Source organism: Piliocolobus tephrosceles, chromosome 3 (assembly GCF_002776525.5).
Source record: "Piliocolobus tephrosceles isolate RC106 chromosome 3, ASM277652v3, whole genome shotgun sequence".
Lineage (NCBI taxonomy): Eukaryota > Metazoa > Chordata > Mammalia > Primates > Cercopithecidae > Piliocolobus > Piliocolobus tephrosceles.
Genome location: NC_045436.1, coordinates 79566414 through 79590811, shown reverse-complemented (window position 1 = coordinate 79590811; position 24398 = coordinate 79566414). Strand labels below are relative to the sequence as shown.

The following is a 24398-nucleotide window of genomic DNA, read 5'->3' as shown; positions in this document are numbered from 1 at the left end:
GTTTGAGCACTATATAGGTCCTTTTTTTGTTCAGACTTTTTCCAAAAATCTAAACATAATTACTCTTTCAGCCACATGAATAAATAATGAGTGTTTCTTGTAGGTATTGGTTTGGAGATTGTTTTACGGTAGTATAAACTGTTAATTGGAAAAGAAACCTCAGGTTGCAGTCAGCCAAGATTGCACCACTGCACCCTAGCCTGGGCAACAGAGACTCTGTCTCAAAAACAAAAAAGAAAAGAAACCAAGAAACCTCAGGCAGGAACCTAATTTAATCTCCATGAAAGAGGTACTACAGTTCTAGAATATGCCCTTTATGTTCAGGAATCCAGTCTATCATTCAGAGTTGTTAATTTCTTTCTAGTTTCTTTGACAATCAATTTTTCCCTGGAACAGTTCAGTACATATGCATTGAGCACCTGTGTGCCAGTCAGCAGAGCTATCACATTGCACAATTCTAAGAAACACCATTCATGTCACATCATATTTCTATGCTCTGGGAGTTGCTTTTCACATAGAATATGTGTGATTGTTATCCCTAGAATTGTGCAGTGAGGCAATTGGCTAGGTGCTGTGCTGCTTTTTCTTTGTTTGTTTGGTTTTTTTTTAGAGACAGAGTCTTGCCATGTTGCCCCGTCTGGAGTGCAGTGGTGGCATGATCTTGCCTCACTGTAACCTCTGCCTCCTGGGTTCAAGCTGTTCTCATGCCTCATTCTCTCTTGTAGCTGGGATTACAGTCTTACACCATTGCGCTTGGCAAATTTTGTATTTTCAGTAGAGATAGGAGTTCACCATGTTGGCCAGGCTGGTCTTGAACTCCTGACCTCAAGTGATCCGTCTGCTTTGGCCTCCCAAAATGCTAGTATTACACGTGTGAGCCACAGCACCAGGCCATGTGCTACTTTTTCTTCCTTCCATCCTTCCACCCCCCTTCCAGTGTAAATATGAGATTAATTTGTGATACTGTCCTTTAAAGAACTTAGAGGTCAGTAAAGGAAGCAGGTATAGAAAGTGCTATGATAAAGCTATACATAGGATGGTATAGAACCACAGACTAGAGGCACCTAAAATAGGCAAGAAAATAGCCTTTACAAATAAAATAGAAGCAAGAGATATAATGCTTTACTTGCAAAAAAACTATAAATATAGCCATGTACCATATAATGATGTTGCACTTAATGAAAGACCACATACGAGGGTGGTCAGAACAGCAGGCTATACCATATAGCCTAGGTGTGTAGTAGTAGGCTGTACTATCTGAGGTTCTTGTCAGTACAGTATGATGTCCATATAATGATGAAATCACCTAGCAAAGCATGTCTTGAAATGTATCTGCATTGTTAAGCAACACATGACTGTAGTTAATTGTTACAATTGAAATATTAGATGTACTCATTAAAATCCAGAATTCCCATTATCTGGATTATTATTTAATAATGTTCAGGAAATTTTGCCAGTGCAATGGTGCATTAAACAATGTCTTTTAGAAATGAGGTGGCCAGATTTCTATTTGCAGGTAATAATTGTATATCGAAAACTAGAAAACGAAATGATTATAAATGGAGCTACTTAACCTTTACATGTTGAATGCTGCCACTGTTAAAATTTGTGAAGGGGTATAATAGAGAAACTATCCCATAGTTCATCTGGAAAAATAAGTAGGTGAAAATAGCTAAGAAGTTTTTGAAAGGGTAATAGAAACCTAGATTAACTATTTTTGAAAGGTAGTACAGAACTGAATGCACAATTAGATATCAATGGTATGTACTCACCCAAAAAAGATTTCAGTATCATACATGTGAGGGCTTAAAACATTGTGATAAAGATGGGATCACAATGGGAAAAGGATTATCCAATAAGTAGGGCAGGCATTCTCTGTGCCTGCTAGGGAAGTGTAACTTGTTATACAGTCTGTGAAACCTAAATTCACATACATAACCTTTTGCCCTGCAGGTCCACTTCTAGAAATTTACCCTACCAAACAAAGCACATAGATGTGCAGAAGTATGTATTTACAAGTATATTCTTTGCAACTTGGTAATATCAAAGAATTGGAAGCAGCCTAAATATCTGCCATAGGTAGGATAACCGTATGCTCTGGCTTTTTGAACACTATCAGTTTATACCTGCTGTTCTTGGTATAATTATTAATCGTGTTCCTTTCACTCTCAGTGTCTCACTTTAGATAATAAATTATACAGGATTGGTGAAACAAATTTCATTTGCCCAATGGAAGAAGGATTGAAGAAGTGCTTTAGGTACTGAGATGAAAGGATCTCTAAGGCATAATAATGTTTATCGAGAAAAGCATGGTGTGAAACTGTGTGGCATGCTACAATTGATGTATAAGAAGAAAAACGTGTGTATTCATATTTGTTTGCATATGGTAGACTGTCTCTGAAGACATACATGGAAGAACATGATCACATTGGTAGTCTCCAAGGAGTGGAACTAGATACCTGGGGGATAAGGATCCCAGGAGTGCTCCTTTTCATTATAAACTTCATTGTACTTTGAGTTTTTAACTGTTCAAAAATATTAAAATTAGAAATAAAATATTTCAACAAACAATACAATGGGATATTTGGGGAAGAAAGTTATCTCAGGGCTTCCAAAGAAGAAGAAGCAGTTGGATATATGAGTATTTATTTCAAGGAAGTGGCTTATGCTATTGTGGGGACTGGCAAGTCTAAAATCTGTGGGACAGGTCAGAAGACTGAAAAGTCTCAGGTAGGAGCTGAAGCTGCGGTTTGGGAGCAAAAGTTCTTCCTCTTGGAAACTTCAGGTTTGCTCTTAAGGCCTTTCAGTTGATTGGTTGAGTCTCACCCACATTATGGAGGATTATCTGTTTCTACTTAAATTTAAGAGATTATAAATGTTAAGTACATCTCCAGAATACATCCACAGGAGTACCTAGATTCAAGTTTTAATAACTAGGCAATGTGTCCTAGCCAAGTTGATGCGCAAAACTAACCTTCACAGTCCATTCCTAGTCAACTTGGCACCTGTATGCATATTTTTTGGTTTTTTTGTTGTTTTGTTTTTTTGTGAGACAGTCTCACTCTGCCACTTAGGCTGGAGTGCTGTGGCCCGATCTCAGCTCACTGCAACCTCTGCCTCCCGGGTTAAAGCGAGTCTCCTGCCTCAGCCTCCTGAGTAGCTGGGATTACAGACGTACACCACCACACCTGGCTGATTTTTGTATTTTAATAGAGACGGGCTTTTGCCATGTTGGCCAGGGTGATCTTGAACTCCCAACCTCTGGTGATCTGCCTGCCTTAGCCTCCCAAAGTGCTGGGATTACAGGCATGAGCCACTGCACCTGGCCTGTATGCATCTTAAACCATATTTTAGTCTCTATTTAAATAAAGACAGTAACTATTTTGTATTTCTAACATGTACAACCACGAATATTCCCTGGAGGAGGTTTCCTCAGAAGAGGATGCAATCCATTCCCCAAAGGAGGATGCAAAGTCCTTGGGTGATCACTTTTTTCCTTGCTATCCTGTACCTTAATACTGCAATGTAAGGATACTACTATTAATATATCTTACATTAGCTAAGAGGATAAAAGGGGGAAAAAGATTTGTTCAGTATATATATGTGTGTATGTGCAATATATACATATTGTATACATGAGTACACAGACATAATCACAGTTCTTGTTTTGGCAATTGGACATGTGGTTGTAGCTGGTATTTTTAACATCTTGCACTGCCTATTCCATATTTCCTTGCTCTCAGCGAGCAACTTGGCTATTTGGGATTCTGCCTGGTGAGGTATTCCAAACCTTCATTCCTGAAGAATCTCAGCCATTCGTTGTCCTGCCTGTATTGGGTTTTAAAGTTTTCCATTGACTTTAATCAGGGCTTGGTAAAACAGGTCTAGTGGATCTCCTGTATTCCAGACATACCCTTCTTTATTTCCTTGTGCAGTAGCAGCCCAGTTTCCCCAGGCAATCAGGACTAGTCACCGTAGTCAGTACAGTAATTCTCTTCTTTATGTGTTGATTCAGAGGCATGAGGAGTGCAAAGTGGCGGAGTGGTAATCTTAATGTCCAGTTTAATAGAATCATTGTGTCTCCTGGTTGAGGTATTACTGGTTTTGGAACAAAGTCTTCTAGAACTAAAGAGCATAGGGACAGAAAACAAAAATCGTTCCAGTGGACAAGGGGTGATAGTGAGTGGCACAGCTCCCATTTCCACCCATTTCATTGCTGGATCTGTGAATACTGGCTCTGGAAGAAAGAACACCATATATTGGATGCTGATTTTACAGCATATATAGCCTCCTGGAGAACATTCCCTCAGCCCTGCAAGATATCGCCACCTACCTAGTGCTGTAACTGAGCTTTCAAAAGGCTATTATACCATTTTCTCAAGCCAGCTGCTCCAGGATTATGGGCAACATGGTAAGACCAATGAATTACATGAGCAATACGGAAAACAATGTTGCCTCCAAAATCCAAAGATGCTTGTTAGGTATGTACTGTTTTTTTTTTTTTTTATTGTCAGAGGGCCAGATGCAACAAGTTATTCTTTACCTTAGGAAAGATATCTTGACATGTCCCACAACACTGGACCCCTAGAAATTTTGGTAAATTGGAAGGCATTTGAATTTTTGTCATATTTATTTCCCACTCTCTGAGACAAATGTCTCACCAATATGTCTAGGGTATTTGCTACTTCTTGTTGACTAGGTCCAGTCAACGTAATGTCATCAATGTAATAGACGACTGTGATGTCTTGTGGAAGGGAAATGCGATCAAAGACCCTGTGGAGAAATTATGACATAGAGTCAGAGAGCTGATACACCCTTGGGGTAGGACAGTAAAGGTATGTTGTTGGCCTTACCAGCTGAAAGCATACTGCTGTTGGTGGGGCTTATGGACAGGGAAGGAGAAAAAGGCATTTGCCAGATCAGTAGCTGCATACTGGGTGTCAGCGGATGTGTTAATTTGCTTAAGCAATGAAATCACATCTGGAAAAGCATCTGCAACTGGAGTCACCACATGAGTAAGTTTGTGATAATGTACTCATTTTCCCAAGACCTATCTTCTTCTGCATAGGTCAAATAGGTGGGCTGAATGGAGATGTGGTGGAATCACCACCATTGCATCCATTAAGTCCTTGATGGTGGCACTGACCTCTGAAGTCCCTCTGGCAATGTGGGCTTGCTTTTGGTTTACTATCTTCCCAGATAGAGGCAGTTCTAGTGGTTTCTACTTGGCCTTTCCTGTTATAATAGCCCACACCGTGTAGATCAGGGAACCAATGTTGGGGTTCTGTCGGTTGCTGAGTACAGCCATACCTCATTCATTAACTATGTCTAGGATTTGCCTTGAAGTGTTCCGAACAGAAAAAAAAGAAATTTTTAAGTGTGGGAGAGATCAACAATATGGCAAAATATTGATGACATTTTGAAAATTTCAGGAAAAGTTAAGCAAAAAAAAAAAAAAAAAAAAAATGAAATTGTTGCAGATGGTATCTTTGTGTAGAGAAGGAAAAAAAATTGTAAGTTTTTTGATCATGCAGTTTGCTCTTGTTTGAGACCTGTCTTTTTGGATCATGGTTTGCCTGTAAGTTTTTTTTTTGTTGTTGTTATTGTTAATAAAGGCCAACTTCAGTATCTGATTTAAACAAAACAGGCTGGACTTGTCAGTTGCTCTGGTTTCATCACATGAAGGATACTTTATTGTCTGAGACTGCTTAGCTGTCTTGAATAGCTAAGTTCATCAACCCAGGCATACCTTGTTTTATTGCTCTTTGCTTTACTGTGTTTTTTAGATGTCTTTGTTACAAATTAAAGGTTTATGGCAACCCTGAGTTGAACAAGTCTATTGGCACCATTTGTTCAACAGCGTATATTCACTTTGTGTCTCTGTGTTGCAATTTGGTAATTCTTGCAATATTTCAAACTGGTTTGATGATTATTTTATCTGTTATGGTGCTTTGTAATCAGTGATCTTTGATGTTACTATTGTAATACTTTGGGGTGCAATAAACCACACCCATATAAGGCAACAAGCTTAATAAATGTGTGTGTTCTGGCTGCTTCACTGACTTGCTGTTCCTCCATCTCTCTCCCTCCCCTTGACACAACCTTCCCTGAGACACAACAGTATTTAAATTAGGCCAATTAATAATCCTAAAATGGCCTCTAAGTGTTCACATGAAAGGAAGAGTCTCACATCTCTCATTTTGAATCAAAAGCTAGAAATGATTAAGCTTAGTGAAAAAGGCATGTTGAAAACTGAGACAGACCAGAAACTAGGCCTCTTGTGCCAAAAAATTGTGAATGCAAAGGAAACATTTTTGAAGAAAATTGAAAGTGCTACTCTAATCAGCACATGAATACGAAGCAAGACAGCATTATTGCTGAGATGGAGAAAGTTTGAGTGTGAGTGGTCGGGACTGAAGATCAAGCTAGCCACAATATTTCCTTAAATCAAATCCTAATCCAGAGCAAAGCCCTAACTCCTTTCAATTCTGTGAAGGCTGAGAGAGGTAAGGAAGCTGCAGAAGAAAAGTTCAAAGCTAGCAGATGTTGGTTCATGAGATTTAAGGAAAGAAACCATCTCCATAACAAAACTGCAAGGTGAAACAGCAAGTGATGATGTAGATGCTGCAGCAAGGTATGCAAAGGATCTAGCTAAGATCATTGATGAAAATGCCTACACTAAACACCACATTTTCAATGGAGCAGAATAGTCTTCTATTGGAAGAAGAGGCCATCCTTTGAAGCTTTGAAGCCAGTCATTGACTTCTCCTTTCTAGCACTTTCATAGCCAAAGAGAAGTCGATGCCTGCCTTCAGAGCTTCAAAGGATAGGCTGACTCCCTTGTTAGGGGTTAATACAGCTGGTGTTTAACCTGAAACCAGTGCTTACTTACCATTTTGAAAATCCTTGGGCTCTTAAGAGTTACGCTAAATCTACCCTGCCCCTGCTCTATAAATGAGACAAAGCCTGATAATAGTACATCTGTTCTCAGGGTGGTGTACTGGATATTTCTAACCCACTGTTGAGATTTACTGCTCAGAAACAAGAATTCTTTCAAAATATTACTGCTCATTGAAAATGCATCTGGTCACACAAGAGTTCCGATATGTACAATAAGATTAATGTTGTTTTCATACCTGGTAACAGGATCCATTCTGCAGCCCATAGACAAAGGAGTAATTTTGACTTTCAACTTTCAAATATTATTATTTAAGGAATACATTTAATAAGGCTATCACTACCATAGATAGTGATTCCTTTGATGTATCCAGGCAAAGTGAACTGAAAACCTTCCCAGAAGGATTCACCCTTCTAAATGCCATTAAGAATATTAGTGACCAGGTACAGTGACTTAAGCCTGTAATTCCAACACTTTGGGAGGCCAAGGCCTCCCAAGAGGAGGTCAGGGGTTCAAGACCAGCCTGGCCAACATGGTGAAATCCTGTCTTCACCAAAAATACAAAAATTAGCAGGGTGTGGTGGTGCACACTTGTAGTCCCAGCTACTTGGGAGGCTGAGCCAGGAGAATCGCTTGAACCTGGGAGGCGGAGATTGCAGTGAGTTGAGATCACACCACTACACTCCAGCCTGAGTGACAGAGTGAGACCTCATCCCAAAAAAAAAAAAAAACACCCAGAACCCAAAGAACAAACAAAAATAAGAACATTTGTGATTTATAGGAGGAGGTCAAAATACCAACATTAGCAGGAGTTGAGAAGAACTTGATTTCAGCCCTTATGAATGACTGTGAGAGGTTCAAGACTTACTGGAGGAAGTAGCAGATGTGATGGAAATAGTAAGAGAACTAGAATTAGGAGTGAAGCCTGAAGATGGGTCTGAATTGCTGCAATCTCATGATTAAAATTCAATGGATGATGAGTTGTTTCTTATGGATGAGCAAATAAAGTCATTTCTTGAGGTGAAATCTACTTCTGCTGAAGATGCTGTGAACTTGTTGAAGCGACAATAAAAGATTTAGAATGTTACATAAACTTAGTTGATAAAGCAGTTGCAGGGTTTGAGAGGAATGACTGCAATTTTGAAAGAAATTCTACGGTTAGTAAAATGCTATCAACCAGCATCTTATGCTACAGTGAAAGCTTTCAGGAAAGGAAGAATCAATTGATGTAGCAAACTTCATTTTTGTCTTATTTTCAGAAATTGCTGCAGCCACCCCAACCCTTAACAAGCATCACCTGATCAGTGAACAGGCATCACCTTCCAGGCAAGACTCTCCACCAGCAAAACGACTGCAACTTGCTGAAAGCTCAGATGATCATTATAATTTTTTTAGTAATAACTTTAGTATGAATTGGGAAAGAAAAAAATGGTGGGACTTACTTTATTGCAATATTTGCTTTATTGTGGTGGTGTGGATCCAAATCTGCAATATCTTCAAGGTATGCCTGGATGGCTATACTAATGATGCGTCTGGAACAGGGGAAATAATCATAAGATGGGATCAGGGACCTGCTGGGCTAACTTCTCTGGCTCCAATCTTGCTTTTACTGTGGAAAATATGGTCATTCTCAAATGCCTCCCAGATATTTCTGGAAGTCCTCATAGACCCTTCACATGTACTCCTGAAACCACATGGCATCTGCCATTATTTTATTTTCTTTGTTCTTGCTCTCTGGGATGATTATGCCCCACAACTCTGGCCATTGTTGCTACTGCTAAGTGAGGTTGTGGCTGCTGTTGTCTACAAGAGCACACAACCCTCGCTTAAGGCCAAGAGTGCCATCTTTGTTCACAGCTGAAAATGTGACACAACTTACTATCTCATTGTCTGTGCACTGGAGACTCTGGTGAAATAGCTCCTTTAGATTTTGCTGAGGAGGGACTGAGTAACAACCAAGAATATGCTCTGAATCACCTTTCCCCTCTAATGATGCCCATATTCCATCAATAAAATATGTGCACTTCAACCCTTTCTGTCTTCAGGTGAATTCTTTCTCAAGAAGGCTATTTCCTTTTACCTGCCAGTCAGCTAGACCTGTGCTACTCACGACGTGGTCCACAGACTGGGCTGTTGTGCACACTGTTTGCTCGCAAGATAAGTACAGAAATGCCCGTTTTAAGTGTTGAAAAACTTACAACAATTTAACATAGTAACTTTGTTGAATCTGATAATAGTAAACTGGGATTGTGATATTTGTATTTTTTGCTTGATTTTTCTAATAATTTATTGAATTTTATGAGATCTCAGTCTGTGATAGATTATAAATTAAAAAAAACAAAAAACAAAAGAAAGAAAATCAGATCCTTTGCCACAGATAATTTAAGAAACTCTGCTTGACATCATGGTCAGACAGCCTGAATTCATAGAGAGCAGAACGTAGGCTCAGCTTGGCACTCTGCTATGTAGTATACTTGACTAGGAAGAGTTTGGTAGAAACATGGATTTGCTGCAGAGGATCTGAAGTAGTGGAAAAGGAAGGAAGTAGAACGGACCTTCTCCGTATAGTTCTCTTGCTTTCTGCCTGAAACAGGGACAGAGCATAATGTGCTGACCTGCATGCCAAGCACTTGTGAGAAATAAGGAGAGAGGAACCCACTCTCTTGCATGCCATGTGGTTGGGAAAAGAAGGGTCCTGCCCTGCTGAGTTCTCTGATGTCCAGCTGTTCTGGCATAGGGTGAAGGTTTCCCCCAGAAATAGTACAGAAGCTCCTTGACGTATGGTGGGGTTCCATCCTAATAAGGTCATTTTAAGTCAAAGATATCAAAGGAGGAAATGTATTTAATACCCCAATAGACCCTTTGTGAAGTTGAACAATCCTAAATCAAATCATGATAAGTCAGGGACCATCTGTATTAGCCTTCCCTCACCATGTTGGTGTCTCCATTGGTCCAGAGAAAACTGCTCCTGTGGACCAGGATCTTCCCGGAGGGAATTCTGAGAATAACTGCTAATACTCTGTCTTAATAAGTTCATACCTGTTAGCAGACAGGTCATAATGCAGATATCCCACTCTCTTCTCCCATATTCCCCCGCTCTGATCTGCCATTGGCACAAAACATCCTCCCTCTTTTTGGACTTGGAGAAATAGCTGAGGAACCCTCACAGGCTCCACTTAGGAGTTAGAATCATTTCTTTGCAGGAATGCTGAGGGCAGGCAAAACACCTAGCCTAGTACTAATTACATAGGAGGTACATGTTAGCTCACCCTTTTCATGTCAAAACCCTCCAACAAATTGTTTTATCCCCTGCTGAAGCACCTGTTCCATAATATAGCTTTCTGTACTTCTCTTACAGTAATTGTCTTATTTACTGCTATATATATATATATATGTTTATCGTTTTGTCCATATTCAACCAAGAACTCCTTGAGATCTTGGACTATTTCTTCAACTTCCAATCCTTTGTGGTTAATAGTCTAAGTGAAGTGAATTCTTCATTACTATTTATGATATTAATCAGGTGTATATCTCTTTCAAGTTACAAATATTAAAATATATTTTAATAGCAAAATAGTACATACACAGCAAAATCATGCTCTTTTTAATAAACAGAGTCAAAGAATATAAATAAACAGGTTATGTTTTATAAAAGGTAAACATAGTAAAACACAGTATTACACACAAAGAAACACATTTGTTTCTAAGAAAACAAACATAGAACCATACACATCCGTGAGAATTCATTTGTAACCTCTGGTTTTTGTTTTGTTTTGTTTTTGTTTTTGTTTTTGTTTTTGAGACGGAGTCTCACTTTGTCACCCAGGCTGGAGGGCAGTGGTGCGATCTTGGCTCACTGCAACCTCTGCCTCCTGGGTTCAAGTGATTCTCCTGCCTCAGCCTCCTGAGTATCTGGGATTACAGGCACCTGCCACCACGTCCAGCTAATTTTTGTATTTTTAGTAAAGACAAAGTTTCATCATGTTGGCCAGACTGGTCTCGAACTCCTGACCTCAAGTGGTCTGCCTGTCTTGGCCTCACAAAGTGCTGGGATTACAGGCGTGAGCTGCCACGCCCAGCCAGTAACTTCTTACATTACAAATGACACAATGCATTTTAACTCAACATTTGCTTTATCCCATATAATACAAACATAACAAAATACATTAAAATGGTGTTGAAATATACAAAACTTTAATGTAATTTCTGAGTCTTAGATGTTTAAATAAGAAACTTCTTTAACCAGGTATCCCTTTGGACTGCAAGAGCAGTTTATATCATAACTTTGCATCATAATCTTTTTACTCTCAGGGTCTTCAAGCATTTTTATCTTCTTTGAAACTTCTATCTAAACAAAAATACTATTTAAAAAGATAACAGAAGGGGTTAGATTCTACCAATGATCTTTGGACATCAGTATCTCATTCTTCTGTTTGTCTCCTTATTCTAGTTTGAAAAAGCTTTGGAACATACTATTACCTATCATTATTACATATTTCATGTAGCTTTAGTGTTACTCCCTGAACTGGAAACAGAAGTTGCTCTTTAATAAGGCCCGGGGTGCTTAGGGAGCAATGCAAGATTTTTCTTACATCTCTTGGGTCAACCCTATACAACTAATTCTGGGAAAGGAATTGTTAAAATACACTGTCCTTGAGAAGTGTCTTTTGGTCATTTGGAGAAATGGTTAAAGATAGCTCAGTGCTTACAAGCATCTATTATGATTATCCTCATGACAATAACTATTATTAAACTAAAAGTTACCTACTGCTTTATCACCCTTCCTCAATTTATGCTTTCTCACTCTTTAAAACGTTTACCTCCAAAGGGTGAAAATAATGGCTTAAAAATTGTACCTTCATTTACCTTTATTACACTACCTAATTGCCCATAGGACATCTAGCCCTCACAGTTTTATCATTAGAAGCAAAGGACTCACCAAATTTCTGAACCTTTTAAAAAGAGAAAATAAATGCCACAAGCATTTTCCATTTTAGTTTTGGAAATGTTCTTGTTTTTTTTTGTATAACGGGGGAAAATTAAATTAAAAAAAGAAAAAAACCTCTTCCCTGAAAATATATGATGTTTGCTGTCTCAATATAAATCCTGCAGAAGTCATCTAAGCTTCTAAGTATCTGTTTCCTTCCTGGTTAGTAGCACAACCTGGATGTCAGACAGGCTGACCATGACTCAGAGTGGGACTCTAGGCAACTAGTGTCAATAGGCTTGGGGACCACAATGAGTGAAAACAAAAACCCTTCCTCCTCCATTGTGTGTTCTATGAGTGAGCAGACCTAGGAGTGGTGGTTTAAGCACTTTCTATCAGAATGGTGATTGCTTCAGCATTTTCAAGGAGATGGCAACATCATGGAAGGGCAGCAATGTGAATCAGCAACGTGGTATATGGGTCCCAATCAGCATCTGCTTCTGATTTGTTTTTAAAGGAAAATCCTTAGCTGGTTTTCATTTGAAGCCTGCTGCAGATTACAGCATCAGGGAACATTCCACCTTATTCCTGGGCCAGAGCAGTCCTTGGCAAGAAAGATCTATTCAAAGATGAACGACCGAGATCGGATCGTGCCTTCCCCTCGGTTGAGCTGTTTTCTTATTTGTGACTGTAATAAAGCACACACACGTGTATCCATTATTGAGTGATTGTAATGAACCCTGGATTCTAACAAATATTAAATAAGACATTTGATTAGTAAGGATGTCATACAACTATAAGCTAATTATGTGCCCACCCCCAACTATAAGCTAATTAATCATGTGTCCAGAAAAATTTTCTGCATTTTTTTTAGGACACATATTGTAAAGTGATTGCTAAAACATGTACAAATTGGGAATTGGTCTAATACTTACAGTAATCTATAAAATGCAATAGTATTCAATGAGTCAAAAGAAAAATATAGATCTAAAATTAATATGGAAAAATGTTCACAATATATTGCTAAGTGAAGGGAGCAGATATAGAACACCAGCAAGTGATTGTTTGTATATTATCAATAAAGATGCTATGAACATTATTGTAACATTTTTTGGTAGCTACACGCACTCATTTCTCTTAGATATACATCTCAGCGTGAAAATGCTGAATTATAGTGTAAGCATATGTATAGTTTTAAAAGAAACTGGCAAGCAATTTTTCAAAGTAGTCATACACATTTTCATTCTCTCTAGCAATGTAGGAGAGTTCTAGTTCCTTTGCATTCATGTTAATACTTGATATTGACAGTCTTCATTGTATCCATTCTGAAGGGTGTGTAGGGGTACATCATTGTGGTTTTTACTTCTAGCAAGTGATTAAATTTTGTTTTTAAATATTTATTTGTACAGAGAGAAGTCTAAAAGTGTGTATACTTGATATATTTTTCTATAATTCTTGTATAATGATTTTGTGTTACTTTGAAAATTAAAAATAGAAAGAATAAGAAATTAATTCATATCTGAGCAAAGGTTTCACAAGACAAATTATCCCTCACTGAATAATAAATACATTGGAACAATTTAAAAATGAATGGTACACTTATTTGAATTTCAAACTAAAAAGATAATTGAAAGCAAAAATCTCAGTATCTAGAAAGGAGTTTTCACATATGAGACAATTTTACAAAAACTAATTAAGAAAAATGTTTTATGTTTGAAATCATCTGCTCCGGCATGGTGGCTCACACCTGTAATCCCAACACTTTGGGAGGCTGAGGCCGTGGATCATTTGAGGTCAGGAGTTCAAGACCAGCCTGGCCAAAATGGTGAAACCCCGTCTCTGCTAAAAATATAAAAATTAACCGGGCATGCTGGCGGGCTCTATAATCCCAGTTATTAGGGAGGTTGAGGCACGAAAGTCGCTGGAACCCAAGAGGCAGAAGTTGCAGTGAGCCAAGATCACACCATTGCACTCCAGCCTGGACAACAGAACGAGACTCTGTCTCAAAAAAAAAAAGAAAAAAAAAACCATCAAAGCTTTCAAGATGGTATTTACAGGAAATTTTAGCCAGCTTTAAGGACAAGTTCTTGGCTAACAACTCACTAACTTGCAAGCACGTGAAAAACACGTAGAATATTGGTGAAGTTTTGTAAGTACTCACTCAGTCTTCTCCCCGGGAGATACATAGAGAGCAGACAAAATAAACCAGCTTTTGTCCTTGACCTGCACAAAGTGATGCTTACACTGGAAATGAAGCTAAGTTCCTCTGGCAAACTTTCTTCTCTAACAATTTAAGAGGCTTTTCAAAATAGGTCGGCTTTCCTCTGTCAGACCTTCTGGTCATAAATGTCTCCCTCCAGGCAAAGCTGAACTAACTGACACACCTTAAAGGAAGTCTGATAGGTGGTTATTAGGCTAAGGCTCTATGTCTAAGATCCAAATACAGCTTAATTCTTCCTTTTTTATAACCCTGTCTTCATCTCTTCTCATGTCCCAGAAGAATTAACAGACTGTTCCGCAAGCCTGGAAGTAGGCACCCAGACATCTCTTTGATTCTCGGGGATAGTCTGACTCTTGATAGAAATATGTTTGAAATCATCAACATGTTATTTCTCAAGACTCGATATCTGAAGGCTTAAAAATCTCACCAGTTTCCAGCGTAATATCTTGATCCACTCATCAGCTTCTACTCCAGTCTTTGCACAGAGATAAAATGTCCTGAATGGAAATACCAAACTAATAGGACAAAAGAAAGAACATAAGATATTGCAGATGGTTAGCTCTCTCTCTCTCTATATATATATATATATACACACACACACACATATATAGGTTGATTAGCTATATATATTTATATATATATGTTGAACACTAATTAGAGTATTGCAAGGGAAAAATGAATTGATAAAAGATCCAGGTAAGTACCTTTAAGAGCTGGTATATATGGACCTATTACTGCCAGCAAACTGCAGAAATGTTAAGGAAGTTGTAGATTCATATTACTACTCCAGGTCAGATGTATATACTCGAATAAGACTTTGAAGAAGAAAGAAGCATGTTCAGGACACCCCCAGATCCTTTTGTGGTTTATGTCTTAGGCTAACTCTAATACTTATGTATTTATTCAGCTGATCTCTCAAAGATCTCTCAAAAACTTGTGCTATGATTCAAAGAATAAGCAAGACAGGGAAGTTTGCTAAAAAGAACTCATTTGTGTTAGATTGCTTCAATGAGGATAACTCTGCCTTCTGTGGTTGTTGGCAATTTCAACTATCGAGAGAGTAAAAAGAGACAACAAAACTCAATTAGTTATTTCTCCCATCTCTGACCAAGAGTCAGTCTCTGCTTCAGGGATATGAACTTTCCTACTGGCACAAAATACTTTTCCTAGATATAGAGTAATTTTTCATTTGACTGTGTCTGATTACCTAGTTAAAATTATGCAAGTGATAATAAGGTCAGCTCTAAATTATACATTGAACATACTTCCCTGTACTTACAGTTGAGATGCAAAATATCAAAAATCTTTTCTTTTTGTGAAAAAAAGCCTTCAGGAGGGTTTCTATATCTTAAAGCCTACGCTGTATATTTTGTTGATGCCAGCAATTAATATTGAATAGGTAAGAGGTAAGTCCTTGTGCACAGAAGGTAATACCTTGCTGTGAGGTCTAGTGGAGGGTGAGCGGACAGTGGTGGGGAGGGAGTGATGTAGTGCATATACTTGAAAACTGGTTTCTGTAATTGTCATTGTTTGGTATTCCCTATGGGAGACATTATTACCTGCCAATTAATAAAGATACTTTTTCCTTTCTCTTGCTAACAGAACCCCAAGCAATAAATCCTAATTTGTTTAAGCCAATTATCATCAGCTTCTGGGGATGGCATGGCACCTAGTCTTGGCCAATGAGATATAAGGGACAACCTTATAGGGGAGTTTCTGGAGAAACATTGGTTTTCCTGATAAAAAGGGACAGACATGGCTGATACCATCCCTACATCTTTCTTTGTACTTTGTTGAAAACATGAGATCTACAGGTGTAGTAGACGCTTGAATCCTGAAGTAGCCAGCATGAGAAAAGGTCAGGAGAACTGCAGAGACCCTGGTCCTGACCTTGTCACCATAGCTGCTTGCCTCCTGATTTTTGGATATCTGAGAAAAATAAAGCTCTGCTAGCTCATAGGGCATGTCTACGCAAATTTTAAACAAGACACCCATTCTCAGTTGATATTATAGAATTAACATTAATTTCCTCAGGTGTAATAATGATATTGTAGTCCTATATGTGATATTTTATTCTTAGGAGACACATACTCAAGTCTTTAGGGGTAAAGTGCCATGATGTCTGCAAATTACTTTCAACTGATTCAGGAAAAAAAAAGTGGACAGACTGGGATAAAGCAAATATGGCAAGATATATTAATAACTGCTGATGGAGGGTATATAAATGTATGTCTTTCAACTTGTGTGTGCTTGAAAAACTTTAAAATAAAAGGTAGTGGGAAATAAGACATGCCTTTCTCAAGACTCTTCTCCCAGTTAGAACATTTTTATAATATATTGATTATGTTAGAAAAAAATATTTTTGTGCCATCTGCCAGAAATCGTCATAACAATACAAATCACCTATGATTAGAGTCAACAAAGTTATAATTAAAATGGGGGAGAGAGCCTCAAAGAAATTAAATTGTCTAAGATGTGAATGGCATCCTCTATGTGAGTCATACTTCTCCAGTACACAACGTAAGCTGAACTGATCTGCCTGTTTGTTTAAGCTACTTTAAATGAGGTGTTATGTCACGCTCAGCTGAAAACACTCCTAATATGTAGGCATGCCCCTCAGATCTGAACTTTGTAGACATTGAGATATACAGCTTTCTATTCCTTAGCCAAAATAAGTGTCTGGCAAGAAGACATTAAAAAATGTTTTCTTAATAAAACGACTTACCAAAAACAGTTTACCCTTTCTTGTGAATAATCAAATTGTACAGCTGAACATTCTGTTAGGTCAAGGATCCGAATTGGTTCTGGTGACTAAATAAAATAAAAAGCAACATATATCATCTTAAAACAAAAACAAAAACAAAACAAAACAGATAAATCTGTCCCTCACTTATTCCCCTCACAAGTCTTCCACTATGTGCAATTGTCAAATTTCACTAACAGGACTGACAATAGAAAAGCCCTACCAAGGGAAGTCCTTGGTTTTGGAACGAGCCTTTCATAAAACTGTACATTAAGATACTACCTTTATCAATTTACTGATGAAGATGGATTTTAACACATGGTAGAGAGGCATATTTTTCTCTCATTTTTTAAAAACTTCTACTTTCTTAGAAATTTTATGTAAGAAAAGTGAGAAAAAATAATTTTAAATTGGCTTAATGAAATGGGCATGGGAAATGGACAGACTGTATTTTTAATAAAGGAACAAATTGCTACAGAGAGATAGTTAATAAATTGTGGCAAGAGAATAATCACATTGCCCTAAACAGAGGGAATTATGTGCCCTGGGGAACTATAGTTTAGCCAATCCAAGAGAGCAATTTCTGGGATACACATCTCATCTTTGCAAAATAACTCTGTTCATTTCAGGAATCAAGATTTCATATCTCCAATCATTTATTAGGTGTTTCAGGTGGATATAAAGATAATTTCAGAGATTTTAAAGGCATAAGTTTCTTTCATCTAGAGAATTGATTTTTAAATGAAAAATATATTATCATGTTTCTCACCATCTGGTCTTTGTAGTATTTCAGTTCATTCCTGTGCAGGGTAAACCATCTTGTTTTCCAGGTCTGAGAAAAACACACACACAGAAACACATACACACACAAAGTTTTGAATGCAGAAATGCAATATTTGAACTAGATGATTTATTTTCATTTTAAAAGTATCTAAAAAATTAAATACTATAACCCTGAAAAAATTCTTGTGTGCCATTTCTGAGAAAAAAAGTTTCAAAATATCTATAAAAATTAAAATAATTTCTTACATGAAGCTCATAATGAAGGCAGATATATCATTAGTATATTTTTAAATACAAAAAGAATTAAGTCTATCATAAATATTCAATATGATTTATAACAAACCACTACAATTTCCATTTTATTAACCCTATAATAAAGACAAATATTGTTCTTTGAGTACCTAATATGGATGATATACTATCGTTGGAGGCTTTATATATAATACTCAATCCTCACACAACAATGCCAGCGTTATTATTCTTGTCTTACAGATAAGAAAACCGAGGTTTAGGAACCCTGACTCACATGCCATTCTAAACCTTGCCTAAGAACTCCAAGGTATCAGTGGTAAAAACCGTCGCTGCCCGCTATTACCTTCTTATATACAAACAGCATCCTACTCAGCATCCTACTCTATCCTGTGTGGCAATGTGCCCAGTTAAAAGAAGTAACAGAGGATTTAAACATAAGTATGCTATGAATATGAATACTCTCTGTCCTCAGGGAGCATTTGATCTAGAAGGGACACAAATAACAAAATTATTTAGGCTCATTCCAAGCACGCCAATACCTGTGAGAGGTTAAATACTGTGACTCTTAAAATAAGAAGGAGCAGGCACATTCTATGAAGGTCTTCTTGGCACATTCAGATGAAACAAAGGAATTCTAAAGGTACAATCTCATAAATGGGGAACATTTGGATACTCTGAACTTGTAAAAACCTAAATTATGTTTTTCTTGGGATTTTATAACATAGTTTCAGTAGCATCAGTGATGTTTTGGGCCTATCTTTAAGGAAACATTTTATACAATTTTGACTTCTTCCTTGTTTTAGAAAAAGAACGAAAGATGTTCTAGAGTTAACTTGCTATCTTCATCCTCAATCATCCCATTAAGAGGACTATATTTTATTGACTTTTAACTATAAGCTATACCTATGCAGGGCTTTGTCAAAGAATAGTCAAGTCATTTTCCAGAATTTCGACTAATAAGCCATAAAATGGACTCTTGAGTCAGGTAAATATTATAAGTGGGTTAAAATGAGCAGGCAATTATGCTTCCAAGAAAAACCATCAAGATGCGAATTGAGTCTACATGACGTGTTCTCTTTTTCTGTGGCTGGCGTGAGCAAAATCATACTTCCTTACCTTGACCAGGCCTCCCTGTTTGGTGAGGTAACCTTCTTTGGTACCCAGCTGAAAAAGAAGAGCACTGAATGAAGCCCAGAACTGTCACAACAGGACGTTTGTCCTTCCTTTCCTGTCCTATTTTTAAATGAAGAATGTTTGCATTTGATCTTTAAATTACTGTCTATGATTTTTCACCTAGGCACTTGAAAAGCTTCCATGTGCTATGAGAGATTGTTTTCAGATTGGATCTACTCGCGTCATTCGGTAGCTACTAACTCTAGTTAGCAATTTGTAAACAGTAAACCACATCATTTCACTTATAAAAGTCTGTGTTTGCCAGTGTGTCATGTGAAATCCAGCTGTTTGGATTGTTACAGGGTTATTAGCACATAAACACACACACATCTATTGTCAATATGTTTGGGAGACTGGATTAAGAAAACAAGAATGTTTTACTTCAGGGCTTCCCAGAGTCTATATTATGCTAATATACTTTGTAAATTTTTGAGAAGGAACCTTAGAAACAGCATTTTTACCATTTATTTTATCACATAATCCTCCTCCCCAGGTCCCACACTCTCTTGAGATCCATGTTCCGAGAAACAGACTGTCAGGAGTGTAGATTTATTTACACCTGATTTATCCAAAATGACTTTGAAATAAGAAAGAGCCAGTTCTTTTAACTCATGTTGTCGTTAATTTAAAGGTAAAAACAACAGCACACACTTAGCTAGCACCTATGAATTATAAGGAAGGGTGGAGAATTGTGTGAACAGAAATTTGCATAAGACAAGTAGCCTAACATCAAAAAATCTATCATTTCATAAATTCCAGAAAAAATTCAATTCCTAGTAGAATATTTTGTTCAAATGTGATGTCATCATATGTCTTAGTAAGAAACAAAATTAACAAAAATTGGGAAGTGATTTGGTTGACACCAAGGTTCTTTCTATGGTAATTTCCAGAATATTTTTTTCTGAGGTGAATTCTCCCTACCAAATACAAAGAGGAACAACCATCTCTACCACAATAAAAAGTCAAAGCAGGAAATAAGCAAACACATCTTTTAAAATCTTATGATATAAAATTAAGGATAAACTACCCAAATGTTCACTTGAATAATACTAATCAATATTGGTGAATTTGATATCTCATAATCAGTGTGATTTATTTTGACATTAAAGAAATTGAATTGACACAATTGAGTTTAGGTGTTATGGAAGGGCAAAAAGTAATATTTTGGGCTGCTACAGGTTAAAACCTGTAGAGGCAAAATAACTAGGAGTAAACTGTTACATAAAATATCCTGATAGAATTATTTACTGAAATCAAGCTAGGGAATAATCCCATCTTACCTCCACCCAAACAATATAAGTGTAGTGTTTTTCTAAGGTTTTCATAGATAAGTGGAAGGCTGCATGGGAAAGCACTGAGACTATTAATTTTATTCAGGGTCTCAAGATGGTAAGAAAGTAAATAATTATAGAGCAGATTTATCTTTAAAAATCTATGATCTGTAACAGAAAAACTGTTTATAAGAGCCCCCATTGGGGTACCACCTAAATGTTCAAAAACAAAGGACTATCTTTTCTGCCATCCTACCTACCTACTTGTCTCCCAGCCTTAAATGTAGTCAGAAGCCAACAGGTCAGGTAAAGCAAGGCAGGTATTGATGTGTGTGTGGAGGGCTTTCAAGCACCTTAGTACAAGGTGGTGGAGCCCAAGCAGGGCACAGGGAGCCTCTGTATGGACAATGGCGATGACGGTGGCAGCAGCAGCTGTGTGTGAGGCATTGAAGCCTGGCAGGGTGTGGAGGGCTTCTGCCTGAAGGGGTGGATTGGGCAGCTACTGCACAGTTTCAGAGCCAAGTTGGGCTAGGTAGGCATCTGTAGTCAGGGTGGGAGCAGCAGTGACCTGGAACTGGGCATTGAAGCATGACTGGGTGATTGGAGTGTCGGGGTAGGGGTTGGGTAGTAGAAACAGCGATGTGAGATTGCTTATATTCAATTGATCATCACATAAGTAAGTGTACTGAGGATGATAAGATCCATATTTTCTCACTGTGGGAGAAGGGAAAAAACTAGAATGAACTTTGTGGTATTGGAAGTATTGTTGTGAACTCATGGATGGATGAATGAATCGACAGATAAATACAGATGTAAAAGTATGTATGTGTACATGTGTGTATACATACATATCTTCCCAGCTCTGCTCACTGAGTGGGCTGGGAGAGTGACATCCCAATAACAATAAGCACACAGTACCTAGATGTCGATTTCTAAAGTACTATTCTGCGGAAACAGAGCAGGGTTTCTTGAAGAAATAGCTGGTTCTAGAGCAGCGTACAAAGAAAGAACAAGATACATCTGAATCATCTTGCTATTCAGAAAGTAAGAAGGTTCTTAAAGAATTTTGAGGCCAGGCCAGGCACGGAGGCTCACAACTATAATCCCAGCACTTTGGGAGGCCGAAGCATAAAGACTGCTTGAGCCCAGGAGTTCAATACCAGCCTGGTTAAAAACGGTGAAACCTTGACTCTACAAAAAACAAAATAAAACAAAACAAAAACCAAATATTAGCCAGGAGTGGTGGTGCACACCTGTAGTCCCTGCTACTCAGGTGGCTGAGGAGGGAGAGTCACCTGAACCCAGGAGGTCAAGGCTTCATGAGCCGTAATCACACCACCGCACTCCAGCCTGGGAGACAGAGTGCAGAGCGACAAAAAAAAAAAAAGGAATTTTGAGGTCATATGAACACAGACATCACTGAAAAGGCTCTTTCCCCAACTGGCCAAATCAGAGAAATTTTGAAGGATCAACACAAATAATGGTAGTTAGGATTGTAACCATTTGATATAAAATGATTGAAAATTTTGAAGAATAAAAAGCTTTTCCTTACAGTAGAATGACAACCAATAAATGTAAAAAGGAATAAGAGAATCAGAGAGTCACCATTTGATAACAATCATAGTAATGATTAAAACAGCCAAGAAACATCAGTAAATGCTGAAATTGGCGAGTAAAAATTTAATAAGCAACAGAATATTTTTATAGTCTCAAACAAGCTCTCCCCAAATATTTTTTAATAACAAAGGGAATATGGTGACTTTAGAGGGAAGAAACCTGGCGGACACCACTTAAGGAATCAAACACACCATAGTGGGACAGATTGCAATTGTGTTATGTCTGAGAGGATGCAGTGAGGAGTGCAGACAAAGCATACTTCTGTGGTATTTGTACCCAACATGAAAAAACCTGTATCTAATCATGATTCAATATCATATAAACCAAAGTTGGGGAACAATTTACAAAATAACTGGCCTTTAAGTTTCAGATGTGTCAAAGTCACCAAATTAAGGAAAAACTGAGGAAGTGTTCCAAAGTGAAGAATATTCCAGAGACAGGACAGATAAGTGCAACTTGTGCTTGAGAACTGGATCCTTTTACTCTGAAGGACCTTACTGAGAAAACTAGTGAAGCTTGAATGAGATCTGTGGATGAAACAGTGGCACGGCCTCAATGTTAATTTTCTAGTTTGAAAGGCTCTATGTGGTCATGTAGGCAAATGCCATTATTTTTGGAAACACACACTGAATTATTCAGGGTGATAGGGCATCATGTAGGCAATTTACTCTTAAATGGCTTGGGGAAAACCAAGTTCTGTGTACTATCCTAGCAATTATTCTGTAACTTTGACATTATTTCAAATAAAAAAGCATGTAAAAACATAATAATGGATTAACTGAATAAACTGATATACCCAATAATGGAATATTATGGAATTTGTTTAATGGTGTTTTAGAAAACTAAGTAATTACATGAAACAAATGCTAAAGATATAGTTAATTAAACAAGAATATTACAACTCTACAATGAAGAGCTCATTATTTTACATGTGTGTGTGCGTGTGTGTGTGTATACACACACACAAAAGACTGGAAGGATAAGCAACAAAATATTAAACCTGAGAAGAGTTTCAAAAGCAAAATACTGGAAAAGGGCAATATGTAAGGAAAGTGTCCAAGAAGAGGAACTATAAAATGTGTCAAAGATTACAGAATAAAAAGAGAAAGATATTGCCAAAGCTAAGGAAACAGAATTTTTAGAAGGAGGGAGTTGTTAAAAATGTCAAATACCACAAAAGGGAAGCTAAGGAAACTAACATTTTAGATAGGACCTATTATGTCAGGAATTTGAACTATATTAATTTCAATCTCTACCAACCAACTAATTGGTATTTCACATTTAACATGTCCAAAATAGAGCTCTTCTTTCTCATCCCCTCAACCCACCCCTCCAGCAGAGCCGGTCTTCTAAGTAAATAGCAGGGCTTCTCTGCCATGACTGTGCTACTCTTTCTTTTGTGTATCACATTCAATCCATGTAAAATAATTTTTTTTAAACAAGCTCAGAAGGTAAAGAATTTTTATGTTATGGACAAAAAGTACTATTGAGATTTTTGGGCAAGATAATTCTTTACTACTCTTTGAAGAATAGTTGGCCCCTGATCACTGTTGGGAAACAATTCTCTACGGGTCTCTTGTGTTTCCAAAAGTCTTATGAGCAAGGCATTAACAGCTCTTTGTTGCAGACTGATATTTAAAGCATGCTTATACAAGCAGCCTTGGAATATAGAAATATTTCACTTCAGAGCAAAAGACATGTCTACTGATCATTAGAAAAGATTTGGGTTCCCAAGGCTCAGGATTCCTCTCCTGTAGGGCAACCCATTATGGATATCAACTGGCCCTTTCAATGTTGCCCTTTGGGAACTTCGACTCAGCACAGGGAACTAGCACAAATACTGATATCCTAGCTTTTGCTCTTCCTATGAATAACAAACTGTTTTTCATCTCTTACTTAGAAGTCTTGTGTTATCCATCAGCATCCATGAAACTGTAGCAGGCTAACTTGTTAGCTTGCAAGCAGGGTAAAGTCAGACTCTTCATGGCTCTTGACACTCATTCATGATAGTAGTGCTGCAAAGCATTGCACCAGCAGAAACACTCATATTTCTAAATGTTCAGCTGGGAGGTGCTGCTCTTTGAAAACTCCATTGCCTTATGTGATCTGACCCCTCATTACCTCAATAATCTCACCTTCTACAACTTTTCCTCTAGCTCACTTCATCCCATAATTCTGACCTTCTTTCTAGCCTTTGAAACACCTCAATTTAGTTCACACTCCAGGGCTTTTGTACTATTTCCTCTGCCTGCAGCACTCTTTCCACATCTTGACATGAATCACTCCTTCCCTTCAGTGAAATCTCTTACTAATGGTTCCTCCTCACAGAGGCCTCCCCCTGCTTCCCTCTTCTCCCCTTATCCTACTTTTTCTTTTCATGATGTATTACCATCTGGCATTAGATTACTGCATTGATTATTGTCTGTGATCTTCACTAGAATGTGAGCTCAGTGACGGGAGGAGGACCATTGTCAAAATCACTGCCAAACTCCCAGTGCTTAAAACAGTTGTGA

The 24398-nt window shown here is 37.8% G+C and overlaps 1 protein-coding gene across 2 annotated transcripts in view; it reads right to left on the bottom strand.

The window, feature by feature from the left end:
* Window positions 1–10432: 10432 nt before the first annotated feature.
* Window positions 10433–24398, bottom strand: part of DAPP1 (dual adaptor of phosphotyrosine and 3-phosphoinositides 1) — a 53396-nt gene continuing 39430 nt past the window's right edge. The window contains exons 5-9 of one of the 2 annotated variants that reach the window (XM_023220081.3): window positions 18941–18988; window positions 17559–17621; window positions 16772–16857; window positions 14474–14561; window positions 10433–12513 (exon numbers count right to left, since the gene is read on the bottom strand). In XM_023220081.3, coding sequence (XP_023075849.1) covers window positions 12445–12513; window positions 14474–14561; window positions 16772–16857; window positions 17559–17621; window positions 18941–18988 — 354 coding nt within the window. In that variant the 3' untranslated portion in view covers window positions 10433–12444. Of the gene's footprint in view, window positions 12514–13874; window positions 14049–14473; window positions 14562–16771; window positions 16858–17558; window positions 17622–18940; window positions 18989–24398 lie in introns of those variants that run through there. The other variant, XM_023220082.3, reaches the window with a different exon arrangement.